Raw genomic sequence first — 15042 nt, 5'->3', positions numbered from 1 at the left:
TTCACCGTGTTAGCCAGGATGGTCTCGATCTCCTAACCTCGTAATCTGCCCGTCTCGGCCTCCCAAAGTGCTAGGATTACAGGCTTGAGCCACCACGCCCGGCCTGTATTTTTATTTTTATTTATTTATTTTTTTGAGACGGGGTCTCGCTCTGTCGCCCAGGCTGGAGTACAGTGGTGTCATCTTGGCTCACTGCAAACTCCGCTTCCCAGGCTCCAGGAATTCTCTTGCCTCAGCCTCCCGAGTAGCTGGGATTACAGGCATGCGCCACCACTCCTGACTAATTTTTGTATTTTTAGTGGCAACGGGGTTTTACCATGTTGATCAGGCTAGTCTTGAACTCCTGACCCCAAGTGATCCGCCCATCTTGGCCTCCCAGAGTCCTGGGATTACAGGCGCGAACCACCGTGCCCGGCCTTTTTTTTTTCCTGAGACAGAGTCTGGCTTTGTTGCCTAGGCTAGAGTGCAGTGGTGGAATCTTGGTTCACTGCACCCTCTGCCTCCTGGGCTCAAGTGGTCCTCAGGCCTCTACCTCCTGAGTGTCTGGGACACTTACAAGTATGAGCAGAGTGCCTAACTTCTTTATACTTTTTTGTAGAGATGGGATTTTCCTGTTTTACCCAGGTTTGAGCCACTGCCCATGTCCTTTTTTTTTTTCCTTTTTCTTTTTTTTGAGATGGAGTCTTGCTCTGTTGCCCAGGCTGTAGTGCAATTCTGCGAGGCTCACTGCAACCTCCACCTCCCAGGTTCAAGCGATTCTCCTGCCTCAGCTTCCTGAGTAGCTAGGATTACAGTCTCACACCACCACACTTGGCTAATTTTTGTATTTTCAGTAGAGACAGGGTTTCACCATGTTGGCCAAGCTGGTCTCAAACTCCTGACCTCAGGTGATCTGCCTGCCACGGCCTCCCAAAGTGCTGGGATTACAGGCGTGAGCCACCACGCCTGGCTTTTTCTCTTTTCATAAAGACATTTTACAAGAGATAATGTAAAACAAAAATCAAGTTGAATGGTGTAGAGTTGTAGTTAATCAGATTATTGTTTTGGTTTTAGATGGAACAAGAGGCTGAGAGGCGCAGGCAGCCACAAATAAAGCAAGAGCCAGAATCAGAAGAGGAGGAAGAAGAAAAGCAAGAAAAAGAAGAAAAACGAGAAGAACCCATGGAAGAGGAAGAGGAGCCAGAGCAAAAGCCTTGTCTGAAACCTACTCTGAGGCCCATCAGCTCTGCTCCGTCTGTTTCCTCTGCCAGTGGCAATGCAACACCTAACACTCCTGGGGATGAGTCTCCCTGTGGTATTATTATTCCTCATGAAAACTCACCAGATCAACAGCAACCTGAGGAGCATAGGCCAAAAATAGGACTAAGTCTTAAACTGGGTACGTTAGCATTTCCTTCCTTCTTTATTTTCTTCCCTTCACCCCTGCAAATACCTGTATTGTGCTTTAAGGAAAAAAATATATATTTGTGCTTGGTTAGGTAGATAGAAGATTACTAAAAAATGCCTTTCTAGCTCACGATTGTTTTCATAGTTTTACTAGTGCTCCTATATCTGCAGCTGCCTCGAGTTCTGAGAAGAAGTGAAAAGTTTAATTTTCTAGCACTTGTGAGTAGTGAGTTATTTTTTACAGTTGGGATCTTTCTCTAAGATTTGTGGAAGTATATTTTGCGTTGCTTTTGAGGGATGGTGGGTTGTAAAATGAAACATTTGGAAATTAAGTCATCATACTAAGAGAGTGTTTTTACTGTAGGTGCTTCCAATAGTCCTGGTCAGCCTAATTCTGTGAAGAGAAAGAAACTGCCTGTAGATAGTGTCTTTAACAAATTTGAGGATGAAGACAGTGATGACGTACCCCGAAAAAGGAAACTGGTTCCCTTGGATTATGGTGAAGATGATAAAAATGCAGCCAAAGGCACTGTAAACACTGAAGAAAAGCGTAAACACATTAAGAGTCTCATTGAGAAAATCCCTACAGCCAAACCTGAGCTCTTCGCTTATCCCCTGGATTGGTCTATTGTGGATTCTGTGAGTAGGAAATTATATTTCATCATGTTATTGGGAACAGTTGGAATATGCCATAAAAATTCATTTGAAAGAAAAAAAACCTCGTTTGATTCTATTAATGACAAATAAGTAGGGATGATCATCTTGACACCAACTCAATGCCATGGTCAAGAAATTAGTAATAATGGAAAATTTTTTGGTGGTACTTGAAGACTTATTAAAAGCAGATGATTGTATCTTGATACATATCTGTCTTAGTTCAGCTTGTGAATTAACATATTTTAGTCTCAGGAAAAATCACGAAGCTTTAATAACTGTGATCGCAAGTTACAATTCTTTAATTCAGTAACCATGCTTTGTTTTGTAGATACTGATGGAACGTCGAATTAGACCATGGATTAATAAGAAAATCATAGAATATATAGGTGAAGAGGAAGCTACATTAGTTGATTTTGTTTGTTCTAAGGTTAGTCTTCTATTCTCTTCCATGCCAGCTTTTATTTTATATATTAAAATATTAGACACTTTTTAAAAGAGCAGAAATTTTACAGAGTCAAGTTGCATGATGGTTTAGGTTCAATTAAGTGATTTATATCTGCTTTTTAGAAGTTATTTTTATTTTTGGTGTGTTTCATTATTCACTGCAGTAGATGCAGATTTATGTCTGTTTTAATGAACCCTTCCATCTAACTTCAGACTCTGCACACCACGTGTTTTTCTTTCTGTGGGTTAAGGAGGGTGGAATTGCTGGTTACTGTCAATTGTGTGCTCTCTTTCTGCCCCTGAGAATGCTATGCCATCTTCTTCTTGTCTTGGTTAGAATAATTATGTTGAGATTTTATGGACATAGCCAGTAGCTTTTGCTATCAACTCCTTTGTCAGTCACCCATCCTTCGGATAGGATGAAAATAGTTCGTTTCGTATCATAGTAACGATCAGTGTTTATTGACTGACAGGCTGTGTTCTCGGCAGATATTGTGTTTTGTTTGTTTTTTTTTGTTGTTGCTGTTTTTTGTTTTGAGTCGGAGTTTTGCTTTGTCCCCCACGCTGGAGTGCAGTGGCGCAATCATGGCTCACTGCAGCTTTGAATGCCCAGCCTAAAGTGATCCTCCTGCCTTAGGATCCTAAGAAGCCGGAACTATAGGCACATGCCACCGCACCCTGCTAATTTTTTTTTCTTTCTTTCTTTCTTTTTTTTTTAATTATACTTTAAATTCTGGGGTACATATGCAGAATGTGCAGGTTTGTTACATAGGTGTAACATGGTGGTTTGCTACACCCATCAACCCATCATTTACATTAGGTATTTCTCCTAATGCTCTCCCTCCCTTAGCCCCCAACTCTGCGACAGGCCCAGCTGTGTGATGTTCCCCTCCCTGTGTCCATGTGTTCTCATTGTTCAGCTCCCACTTGTGAGTGAGAACATGCAGTGTTTGGTTTACACCAGGCTAATTTTTTATATTTTTAGTAGAGACGGGGTTTCACCACGTTGGCCAGGCTGGTCTCGAACTCCTGACCTCAAGTGATCTGCCCGCGTTGGCCTCCCAAAGTGCAGGGATTACAAGGCGTGAGCCATCACGCTAGCCGAAGATGAAGTTCTATAAAGTGTTAGCAAAGTAGTGGCCCAAGCCTTGTAATTCCTGCACTTTGGGAGGCCAACGGGGCAGAACACTTGTGGTCACAAGTTCGAGACCAGCCTGGCCGACATGGTAAAACCCCGTCTTTACTAAAAAGTCAAAAATAGGGTGGGCATGATGGTGGGCCCCTGTATTCCCAGCTACTCTGGAGGCTGAGGCAGGAGAATCACTTGAACCCGGGAGGCAGAGGTTGAAGTGAGCTGTGATCGCGCCATTGCACTCCAGCCTGTGCGATAAGAGTAAAGCTCTGTCTCAAAAAAAAAACAACAAACTTCTTTTAACATAACACTGTTAGAATGTGTCTGTCATGAATGTTATACCCATTTTATACAAGAAGAAATTGAGGTTTAAGGAGAAGTTGTGTCTTGGCTATGTTGTATACTGAGTCTAGCCTCTGAAATCCATGCTCTTAACCACTAAGGTATATCTTCCCATTGTCTCCTGAAAACATAGTCTTAACTTTAATAAAACAGTTAACATAGTAGAAACACTGTATTTCTATAAAGGTATAGCTAAGGTATTTTTCTGCTGGCAGTGCTCTTTTGATATGAACAGTAAATTTACTCTGCCTTCTCTTAACTTGTAATTATTGTGGCATTAAAACTTGTGTCAAGGCCGGGCGCGGTGGCTCATGCCTGTAATCCCAGTACTTCGGGAGGTTGAGGCGGGCGGATCACAAGGTCAGGAGATTGAGACCATCCTGGCTAACATCTTGGCTAACACGGTGAAACCCCATCTCTACTAAAAATACAAAAAATTAGCCGGGCTTGGTGGCAGGCACTTGTAGTCCCAGCTACTTGGGAGGCTGAGGCAGGAGAATGGCGTAAACCCAGAAGGCGGAGCTTGCAGTGAGCTGAGATAGCATCACTGCGCCTGGGTGACAGAGCAGGATTCCATCTTAAAAAAAAAAAAAAAAAAAACTTGTGTCAGATTTGACTTAAAATTAGACTACAGACGGCTATAGAGATTTAAGATTCCAGGTTTTGGTGCCTCTTTCATTGAAGAATGATATTCTGAAAATTAAAACATTTATAGAATGGTTCCTTAGTCACAAGAAACTCCTGTCTGAATTTGAGGATTCATACCTTAAAATTTCTTGACTATATTGTTAATTTTATTTATTTTTAATGTGACAATTATTTTTCTCCTTTAGGTTATGGCTCATAGTTCACCCCAGAGCATTTTAGATGATGTTGCTATGGTAAGTTAGAAATTCACTATTTTTATTTCTTTTAATTAAAAAAAAAAAATTTTTTTTTTGTCTTAAAATATAGATGGGGTCTCACTATGTTGCCCAGGGTAGTCTTGAATTCCTAGGCTCAAGTGATCCTCCTGCCTCAGCCTCACAGAGTGTTGAGATTACAGACATGAGCCACTACACCTGGCCAGAAATGCACTGTTATTAATATTTTAATTAACATCTATATAAACTCACTTTTGAATTTGATTCACTTCCTACCTTTGTTCCAGAATCTTTTTTAGGCCTGAATTAAAACTTGAGGGGCTGAGTGCAGTGGCTCATGCCTGTGATCCCAGTACTTTGGGATACTGAGGCAGGTGAATCACAAGGTCAAAAGATCGAGACCATCCTGACCAACATGGTGAAACCCTGTCTCTATGAAAAATACAAAAATTAGCTGTGCATGGTGGTGTGCGCCTGTATTCCCAGCTACTCGGGGAGGCTGAGGCAGGAGAATCACTTGTACCTGTGAGGTGGAGGTTGCAGTGAGCCGAGATTGCACCACTGCACTCCAGCCTGGTGACAGAGTGAGACCCCATCTCTAAATAAATAAATAGGGCTTTATTCTTTTCCACCAGTTCCATTCATGTTTTCCCTATGCCCAGCACAATGTGCTAGAAGCATAATGTAGAACAAATGACCTGTAGTAGCAGAGAGACAGATATACAGATACTGAAACCTTGATGTACTTGTTTGAATTAGATATGTAGAAACGATAATGGAGGTAGAGGAGATAGAACATCTGATGGCATTGATAGCAGTTAGGTTAAGCATCACAGGGATTACCACAGAAACTGAGACATGTAGTTGTGTGTGTGTGTGTGTGTTTTTTAAGTTGGATACATGTGCAGTTTTGTTACACAGGTAAACTTGTGCCTGGGGGTTTGTTGAACAGATTATTTCATCACCCAGGTATTAAGCCTAGTAGTCATTAGTTATTTTTCCTGATCCTCTCCCTCCTGCCACCCTCCACCCTACGATAGGCCACCTTGTGTGTTGTTCCCCTCTCTTGGTTCATGTTTTCTCATCATTTAGCTCCCACTTATAAGTGAGAACATGCTGTATTTGGTTTTCTGTTCCTGTGTTAGTTTGCTAAGGATAGTGGCCTCCAGTTCCATCCATGACCCTGTAAAGGACACTATTTCCTTCTTTTTGGCCACAAGGTTGTATATATATGCTGGTTTTTGGACAGGTATCCAAACACTTGTTGTACTGACAGTGAATGTCAAATCCTCGTTGCATTTAATTTGGGATTACAGTCAGTGGTAGCATGTAGTTAACACTGATTTTGTGAGACAAGGAAAGGAGAAGATAATTGATGGTAAAGGTTGAGCAAGAGATTGAATGAACTATGATCTCTAAGTTAGGAAGAGAAGAAAATAATACCTGAATGGAGCTGGTGGTTTGAATGAATTAAGGACTAGTGGTTCCAGTGAAGTTGTGGAAGGTGAATTGTAATAAAACAACTGAAAGAAGAGGTTATGGTCAGAGTGTAGAAAGTTCAAGTCTGTGTGATAGGTCAGTCCAGACGATGGCAAGGTGCACAGTATGACTGTGGGAAATTCCTGGGTATTAGGAGTCAGATTGGAGAGAAATACTGGAAATAGTTGCCAGAGCACTCATTTAAGTGGGGGGAAGATAAGATACTTGCCAGATAGCTGCTCTTGCAATGGATAAGGTGGTGAGAGCTCATGAACGTCCATGGAGTTGTTATTTTTTTGCCAAGAAAGAAACAGCGAAGACCCACCAGTCATTCCTGTGGAGACTGACATTGAGAGTGAGAGACTGCCCGAGAAGTGCCAGGGCTTTAGGAGACAGAGGAGGTTTTCTGTTAAGAGGAAAACCCTAATTTAGTTGTTGGTGTGTAGTATAAAATAGAACAGGAGTCCAAAGGGCAGAGCGAGAAGGCAGCAATGGGAAGATGAGTAAGTAAGGATCATCAAACATGATATGAAATGGTAGATGACTGGCAGTACTTGCAGTTGGAACTGCCACCAAAGATGTCAGGGAGGGACATAGTGGGGTTTATAGTCAAAAAGAAGAATTGTGAGTTCAAGCTGCTTTGTGGCCAGGCATTTTATGGTGTCTAAAGCCAGATAACATTCTGGTTTTAGAATGTTATTCTGCTGCCTAGCTAGCTTGATGCAGCTGTCGTTTAGAACACCTGATAAAACATTTGTGAAAACTTCATTGCCTCAGAGGAAAGGAGAAATGTGAATAGATTTCAGTCCTTAGGGCTGGATTCTGAACTTTCCTGAAGCTTCCAGCCCTGTTTTTCTTGGAATAGAGGGTGTCCTAGTTAGGCCTGAGTGAAGACATGTTTTAAATGAAACAGTGTTCCAGTGTTTGGCCTCAGCAGAGTTCCTATCACAGTAAAGATTACATGTCAGTGTTAATTTTAGATTTTTTGATCTGTTGTAATACATTGATATTTGTAGTGTATTTAGACCACTGTTTATGATTTTGTGGCTCATTGTTGATTAGAATGAGAGGAAACCAGTTGAGCTAGTGTTGTCAAACAGCTCTGCTAAAAAGCTCAGGGGCCTTGTAAATATTTCTTGAATAAATGAGGAGACTGAATTTTTAGCCTGAGTACTGTTTTACTCTGAACAAAAGTCTGACTTCTTTCTATTGTATCTTTTTCATTTTATGTAAATTAAATGAAGTTTGGTTGCATTTTGTGCCTACATCTCCCTGAAGTGTGACTCAGATGTGGATTAGTGTTACAACAGAGTTCTTAAAACGAAGGTCAAATCTGGCTCATAGAAATCTGATCAAAAGTTCTTTAATTAATTGCCATCATTGAGAAAGCGACACATTTCTTTTTTTTTTTTTAATTTCTTTGTTTGTTTGAGACAGAGTCTTGCTCTGTTTTTCAGGCTGTATGGAGTGGCAGTGGCATGATCTTGGCTCACTGTAACCTCCACTTCTTGGGTTCAAGCAGTTCTCCTGCCTCAGCCTCCCAAGTAGTTGGGATTACAGGTGCCCACCTCCACGCCTGGCTAATTTTTGTATTTTTGTAGAGACTAAAATTTAGCCACGCCTGGCTAAATTTTGTAATTTTTGTAGAGATGGGTTTCACCATGTTGGTCCGGCTGGTCTCAAACTCCTGACCTCAGGTGATCTGCCCACCTAGACCTCCCAAAGTGCTGGGATTAGAGGCGTGAGGCACTGTGCCCAGCCTTCTCCTAGGTATTTATTAAGTACTTGTTATATACCAGCCACTTTTCGGAGCACTTAACTACATACCATCTCTTTTAATTCCCACTTAGTACCTACTGCTATGGTATGTAGCTACATCCCCTCCGCTTTAGAGAGGAGGAAACTGAGGCTCAGGTTAAGTAACCCAACCAAGGACCTATCGCTGAGTAAGAGGCAGCACTGCAGTTTGAACCTATGTAGTCTGACTAGAGAATTTGAACCTATGTAGTCTGACTAGAGATTGAGTACTCTAAATTCCTACCACAAGCCTCCTCTATGAAGACCTGGCAACTCTAGGCCACACTTCTGGAGCACAGTCATAGCTGCCCCCTTTAGAAGGGAGCAGAGTAGTCCATTTCACCTCACAGCAGCCATAATGTAGAGGGCCAGATGTGTGTATGGGATGATGGCAGGAATAGTGATGGGGACACAAGGACCCTAATTCACAAGTAGAGAGGAAGACAATTTCCTCGTCCACCACTGGAAGACTTGTTACTTAGTAGTCATGTGTGCCCCGTGATGATGATTGTGTTTGCTTATTCTGTTTACTGTATTCTGAACACTGTACTACTTATATCCTCATTTAATGTTCACTTTAGTGTCGAGTACACAATAAATGCTAGTTAAGATGGCACGGTTGGGCTGTGCACAGCAGCTCAAACCTGTAATCCCAGCACTTTGGAAGACCACAGTGGGCAGATTGCTTGAGCCCAGGAGTTTGAGACCAGCCTGGGCAACACAGGGAGACCCTGTCTCTATTTAAAAAGCACAAAAATGTAGCCAGGAGTAGTGGTGCACACCTCTAGTCCCAGCTACTGGTGAGACTGAGGTGGGAGGATCACTTGAGGCTGGGAGGTCAAGGCTGCAGTGCACCATGATCACGCCACTGTACTCCAGGCTGGGTGACAAGAGAGATCCTGTCTCCAGGGGGAAAAAAAAAGTTTATGAGGTTGTGTTTTGGGGGATAAATGAAATTCTGTATTGTTATTATGTAATTGTGTATTTGTTTAGTTCTTTTTAAATTACTATGTTCTTTATGAAAAGCATGTGGTTTCCTTGGGAAGTAGTTTTGTCAGACGTGTATAAATGCAGTATCTGTAAAGGTAAAATAAAAGAATAAAAGGGGGATCACAAAAATATTGTACTGTTTGTGTTTAGTAAGCCATGGAATTTTGAATGATTTTTTTTGTTGTTGGTAATTTACATTTACTATTTATTTATTTAGAGACGAGGAGTTTCGCTCTTGTTGCCCAGGCTGGAGTGCAATGACATGATCTTGGCTCACTGCAACCTCCGCCTTCTAGGTTCAAGCGATTCTCCTACCTCAGCCTCCCAAGTAGCTGGGATTACAGGTTCCTGCCACCATACCCAGCTAATTTTTGTATTTTTAGGAGAGATGGGGTTTTGCCATGTTGGCCAGGCTGGTCTTGAACTCTTGACCTCAGGTGATCCGCCTGCCTCAGCCTCCTAAAGTACTGGGATTACAGGTGTGAGCCACTGTGCCCGGCCCATTTACTATTTATTAATAATACATTTCTCACACTGGACAAATTTTCTTTAAGTCATTTTAGTGAAAGTAAAACTACTTTCTAAGGAAAACAAATACGTGTTATAAAGAACGTAGTAATTTAAGAAGAACGAAATATACAACTATGTAATAACAATACAGAATCTCATTTATCCCCTCAAAACAACCTTAAAACTTTTTTTTTTTTTTTTTTTGAGATGGAGTCTTGCTCTGTCGCCTAGGCTGGAGTGCAGTGGCGTGATCTTGGCTCACTGCAAGCTCCACCTCCCGGGTTCACGCCATTCTCCTGACTCAGCCTCCCCAGCAGCTGGGAATACAGGCACAGGCTGCCACGCCTGGCTAAGTTTTTATATTTTTAGTAGAGATGGGGTTTCACCGTGTTAGCCAGGATGGTCTCAATCTCCTGACCTTGTTATCTGCCCGCCTCAGTGTCCCAAAGTGCAGGGATTACAGGTGTGAGCCACCATGCCCCACCACTAAACCAATCTTAACTGGCATTTAAGTAATAAGTGCTTATTGTCAGTGGATAAAAAACTTTATACTGGTCACTGTTGTTGGCAGATGTTGATGATTGCTTCTCTTACATGTGTTGCTGTTTTGTTTCCTCTTTAGGTACTTGATGAAGAAGCAGAAGTTTTTATAGTCAAAATGTGGAGATTATTGATATATGAAACAGAAGCCAAGAAAATTGGTCTTGTGAAGTAAAACTTTTTATATTAAGAGTTCCATTTCAGGTTTCTTCTTCGCCACCCTTTTAAGGACTTTGAATTTTTCTTTGTCTTTGAAGACATTGTGAGATTTGTAATTTTTTTTTATTGTAGCAAATGTGAATTTTTTGGTCCTCTAATTTGTTGTTGCCCTGTGTACTCCCTTGGTTGTAAAGTCATCTGAATCCTTGGTTCTCTTTATACTCTCCAGGTACAAATTACTGGTATGTTTTATAAGCCGCAGCTACTGTACACAGCCTATCTAATAATAATCTTGTTCTGCTGATTTGTTTCTTGTAAATATTAAAACGACTCCCCAATTATTTTGCAGAATTGCACTTAATATTGAAATGTACTGTATAGGAACCAACATGAACAATTTTAATTGAAAACACCAGTCATAAACTATTAACCACTCCCACTCTCTTTTGATCAGAAATGGCAAGCCCTTGTGAAGGCATGGAGTTTAAAATTGGAATGCAAAAATTAGCAGACAATCCATTCCTACTGTATTTCTGTATGAATGTGTTTGTGAATGTATGTGTAAAAGTCTTTCTTTTCCCTAACTTGCTTTGGTGGGGTCCTTAAAACATTTCCTAACTAAAGAATAGAATTGTAAAGGAAAAATGATACTGTTCCAACCTAAAATGTCTGTTATAATTAGGTTATTAGTTTCCCAGAGCATGGTATTTTCGTATCGTGAGCAATAGTCTGCTAACTGGATGGGGTTTTCTTTTTAATAAGCTGGCTGCTTCAGCTTCTCTTCTAAAGGAATGTGGATCATAGTGATTTTTCCCTTTAATTTTATTGTTCAGAAATGAGGCATATCCTAAAATACTGGAGAGTTGTATTTAATGCATTTTTGCACTAATTGGTCCTTAGTTGAAATCTGTTATATCCCTTTATTTAACAAAAAGTTCATCACACCAAAAGTGTAAGTGAAAACCCCCTTTAAAACAAAACAAAAAAATGAAGTAAAATTAGGCAAATTGACAGACAATGAGAGTTTTACAAACATGATAGGTATTCTGCTCGGCAATTTGTAAGTTTACATCTTATTTACGGATAAAGGTAAATCATTCAAGGCAGTTACCAACCACTAACTTTTTGTTTTCATTTTTGTCTTGTAGAAGGTTTATATCTTGTTTTACCTTGGCTCATTAATGTTTAAAACTATACTGATGATGTGCTGAGAGAAATTCCTGGGGTTTTCTTTGTTGTAGATCAGAATTTCACCAGGGAGTAAAATTACCTGAAAATGTAACAAGTTTTAAACAGCTTTTCACACAAATTAGATGCAGCTGTTCCCATGTCTGAATACTTATTTAAAAGAAAGGTAAAGATTGGCCTGTTAGAAAAGCATAATGTGAGCTTTGGATTACTGGATTTTTTTTTTTTTTTTTTTTAAACACCTCGAGAGGACATTTGAAAACACTGTTCTTACCCTCGAACCCTGATGTGGTTCCATTATGTAAATATTTCAAATATTAAAAATGTATATATTTGATCCTGGGGACTCATGTTCTTTCAGAATCATGTAAATAAATGGCATCATGTTGTAATTGTGTGGTGCATACTAGAAAACTTAAAAATATGGGCTGAATTTTTTATGGACTTGATTTTTATGACTATTGGTATCTAAAGGTCAAGGAAGCCATTTACATTATTTTGGATGAATCTACTATACATCTATGGAAATGCCTCTTTTTTATTTTAAATTCTGGTTTCTCGACGGAAAATTTCAGAAAAGATGCCCCTTGCCATTTTCGTTTATTTTTCAGTCTTTTCTCAGACACACCCCCAGCCTAAGACCTTGTTCGAGCAGTTTATTGTGTCTGTCTTTTCTTTTTGGTTTTCTTTTTGTTGTTGTTGTTGAGACGGAGGCTCGCTCTGTCGCCCAGGCTGGAGTGCAGTGGCCGGATCTCAGCTCACTGCAAGCTCCGCCTCCCGGGTTTACGCCATTCTCCTGCCTCAGTCTCCCATGTAGCTGGGACTACAGGCGCCCACCACCTTGCCCGGCTAGTTTTTTGTATTTTTTTAGTAGAGACGGGGTTTCACTGTGTTAGCCAGGATGGTCTCGATCTCCTGACCTCGTGATCTGCCCGTCTCGGCCTCCCAAAGTGCTGGGATTACAGGCTTGAGCCACCGCACCTGGCCATGTCTGTCTTTTCTTAACGTACTGCACAGTTGCTGTTTCTAAGGCATCATATTATGTTGTTTTTATTTAGCCACTATTAACATGAAGGTTTATTCAGGTAGATTTGATTTTCTTTGCTTGGTTTCTTCTCCTGCTCTGTCAACTATACTTATCTTAAAGGGCCACTCTAAAAACAAGGGAGATCTCTTAATCTGAAACCTTTGGGGAGATGTACTGTGTACTGCATAACATCTCCAGTGAGGTTTGCGGCAGGACCTCAACTAAATATATGAATTTGTGCAAGTTCGTATATTAAAGTTTCGGCAGCAGAGTGAAAATTGTTATAATAAATGTGGTAGAAACTGTTAATCGCTTAATGCCAGTTTAAATCATGTTTTGTAACCAAGCTTCAGTAAAAGCCTTTAGATTGTCAGAGTTGCTTGTTTTTTAGAATTGTATATATAAAGAATTAGCCATTAAACAGGCATATTCTAGTGTCTGGAAATACACATCAGAAATTTCTATTAAGTTGCTTGAACTTTGTGGGTTAATTTTACCATAAACCCATGAATTAATTTTAGTTTGAAAACCTTATACAGTATGAATTCGTTTTGCCCTTTCAAATTGTTATATAAAGAGCATGAAAATCTTTTTTTGGTGTTTTTTTCTTTTTGGTTGGAGGGAGGGTGTTTTTTTTTGTTTTTTGTTTTTTTTGTGTGTGTGTTTTTTTTTGTTTTGGTGATATGGGAGTTGTGCTTTTGTCGCCCAGGATGGAGTACAATGGCACGAGCTCGGCCCACTGCAGCCTCCGCCTCCCGGGTTCTGGAGATTCTCTGCTTCAGTTTTCTGAGTAGCTGGGATTACAGGCGCCCAACACCACGCCCGGCTAATTTTTTGTATTTTTAGTAGAGACAGGATTTCCCCTTGTCGGCCAGGCTGGTCTCGAACTCCTGACCTCAGGTGATCCACCCGCCTCAGCCTCCCAAAGTGCTGGGATTACAGGCATGAGCTACCTTGCCTGGCCAAAGCATGAACATGTTAAGAACCAGTCTTGATCTGGCAGTTAGAATACTACTTTTCTTTGTCCCTAAAAACAAAATAAAGTATGTACATCTGTTTACAAGGAAGAAAGGTAAGTTTGAAGTTGTTTTTCTTAAACTTTAATGTGACCCCAAATCATCTGAGGAGTGCTTGTAGAAATAGAGACACTGAAGTAGCAGAGGTGGGGTGGCGCCGCAGGCTTTGCATTCCTGGACAGCTCCCAGCTAATGTCATTGCCTGCTGATCCAAGGACCACATTTTGATTAGCACTTTAAGGTGTCTATTCAATATTGTTTTATCCTAACAGACTACATAAATGCAGCTGAATTTTCCTTTAGATAGATTTTAAAGAGGAAAACATTTTTTGAGGCAAATATACATAATTATATTCATGAACATAATCTTCCATAATTATGCCTGAGAAAACCCTAATATTCTAGGCTTTTTTTCTAGCCAGCCCTGAAAATTTTTTCTGTAGATAACTTTATGTTGTTACTTATTCTGAATCTTCTTATAGCACTTCCCTGTGAACTATGTAAGTGTAAGCTAATGATTATTTTGTGAAGAGTGCTGTTTCAGGTTTTAATCTGGCATGAATACCTGATAGACATTTAGCTTGAGAGCCAATTTGAACTAGACACTATGATTTTTTTCTCCTTTTTTATGGAATCAATTTAATGCAAATAAGTATAAGCAGGTATACAATGTTTAGATGAGGCTTATTTTCCCAACTCTTTTTAACAAGTTTTATGATGGCCCCAATTTATACCCAAAAGACTGCGGAGAGGTTTTATGTCAAATTGATTACAAACTTCTCTGGGTTGTATTTCAGTCTTCTGTTAAGTAGGAAATTGAGAAATTGTTTTGCTCAACAAAAGATGGTGAATTCATTTATGACTGTCACTGGAGATTAAAGGGTATGAGAAGGAATCCCAAGCAGGCAAAGAAACAGTCTAGCTGTCAAGAAGAAAACAGGGAGATAATACCAAACCCAGGAGCTACTAATGTAACAATCATACTACAGACCGAAGTGAACTCACACTTTTTGAGAAACTGATAGATTTTTTATAATGCGATTATAGTAAAATACTGAAATATTTATGTTAATTTATTTGCATTTGAATGCTTACATTTTTAATTGACAGAATCTTTGCATTTCATTACTTGAGTCATGAAGGCCAAATTAAAGAAAGGCAGTCTAAAATACCCAGGAAAAATAATTTCTAGAAACAAAAATAAAAATTCTTTTCAAGCCATGTTTGAATTAAATGTGACACTCCTGAGTCTGTCTACTCTTTTTTTTTTTTTTTTTTTTGAGACAGCATCTTGAACCCAGGAAGTGGAGGTTGCAGAGGGCCAAGATTGCGCCACTGCACTCCAGCATGAGCAGCAAGAGCGAAACTCCATCTCAAAATATATATATATTTCTGGTAGCTGGTCATCTCATGGTGGCAAAAAAAATTACACAAGGAGTTCAGGAACATCAATTGACATAAATACAAAATACTGTATGAATTATCAAATGTGATGAGCTAACTGAGAGGAAA

The 15042-nt window shown here is 40.0% G+C and overlaps 1 protein-coding gene across 2 annotated transcripts in view; it reads left to right on the top strand.

The window, feature by feature from the left end:
- The window catches only part of RBM25 (RNA binding motif protein 25), a 73745-nt gene extending 61866 nt beyond the window's left edge, over positions 1 to 11879 (top strand). For both annotated transcript variants that reach the window (XM_011983105.1, XM_011983106.1), the window contains 5 exons: positions 1054 to 1378; positions 1751 to 2025; positions 2372 to 2470; positions 4795 to 4842; positions 10223 to 11879. In XM_011983105.1, the coding sequence (XP_011838495.1) occupies positions 1054 to 1378; positions 1751 to 2025; positions 2372 to 2470; positions 4795 to 4842; positions 10223 to 10315 (840 nt within the window). In that variant the 3' untranslated portion in view covers positions 10316 to 11879. The remainder of the gene's footprint in view (positions 1 to 1053; positions 1379 to 1750; positions 2026 to 2371; positions 2471 to 4794; positions 4843 to 10222) is intronic.
- Positions 11880 to 15042: the final 3163 nt, after the last annotated feature.

This window comes from Mandrillus leucophaeus, unplaced genomic scaffold (assembly GCF_000951045.1).
Source record: "Mandrillus leucophaeus isolate KB7577 unplaced genomic scaffold, Mleu.le_1.0 Scaffold246, whole genome shotgun sequence".
Taxonomy (NCBI): Eukaryota; Metazoa; Chordata; class Mammalia; order Primates; family Cercopithecidae; genus Mandrillus; species Mandrillus leucophaeus.
Note: the sequence above shows the minus strand (reverse complement) of the source record. Positions and strands in the feature narration are given on the sequence as shown.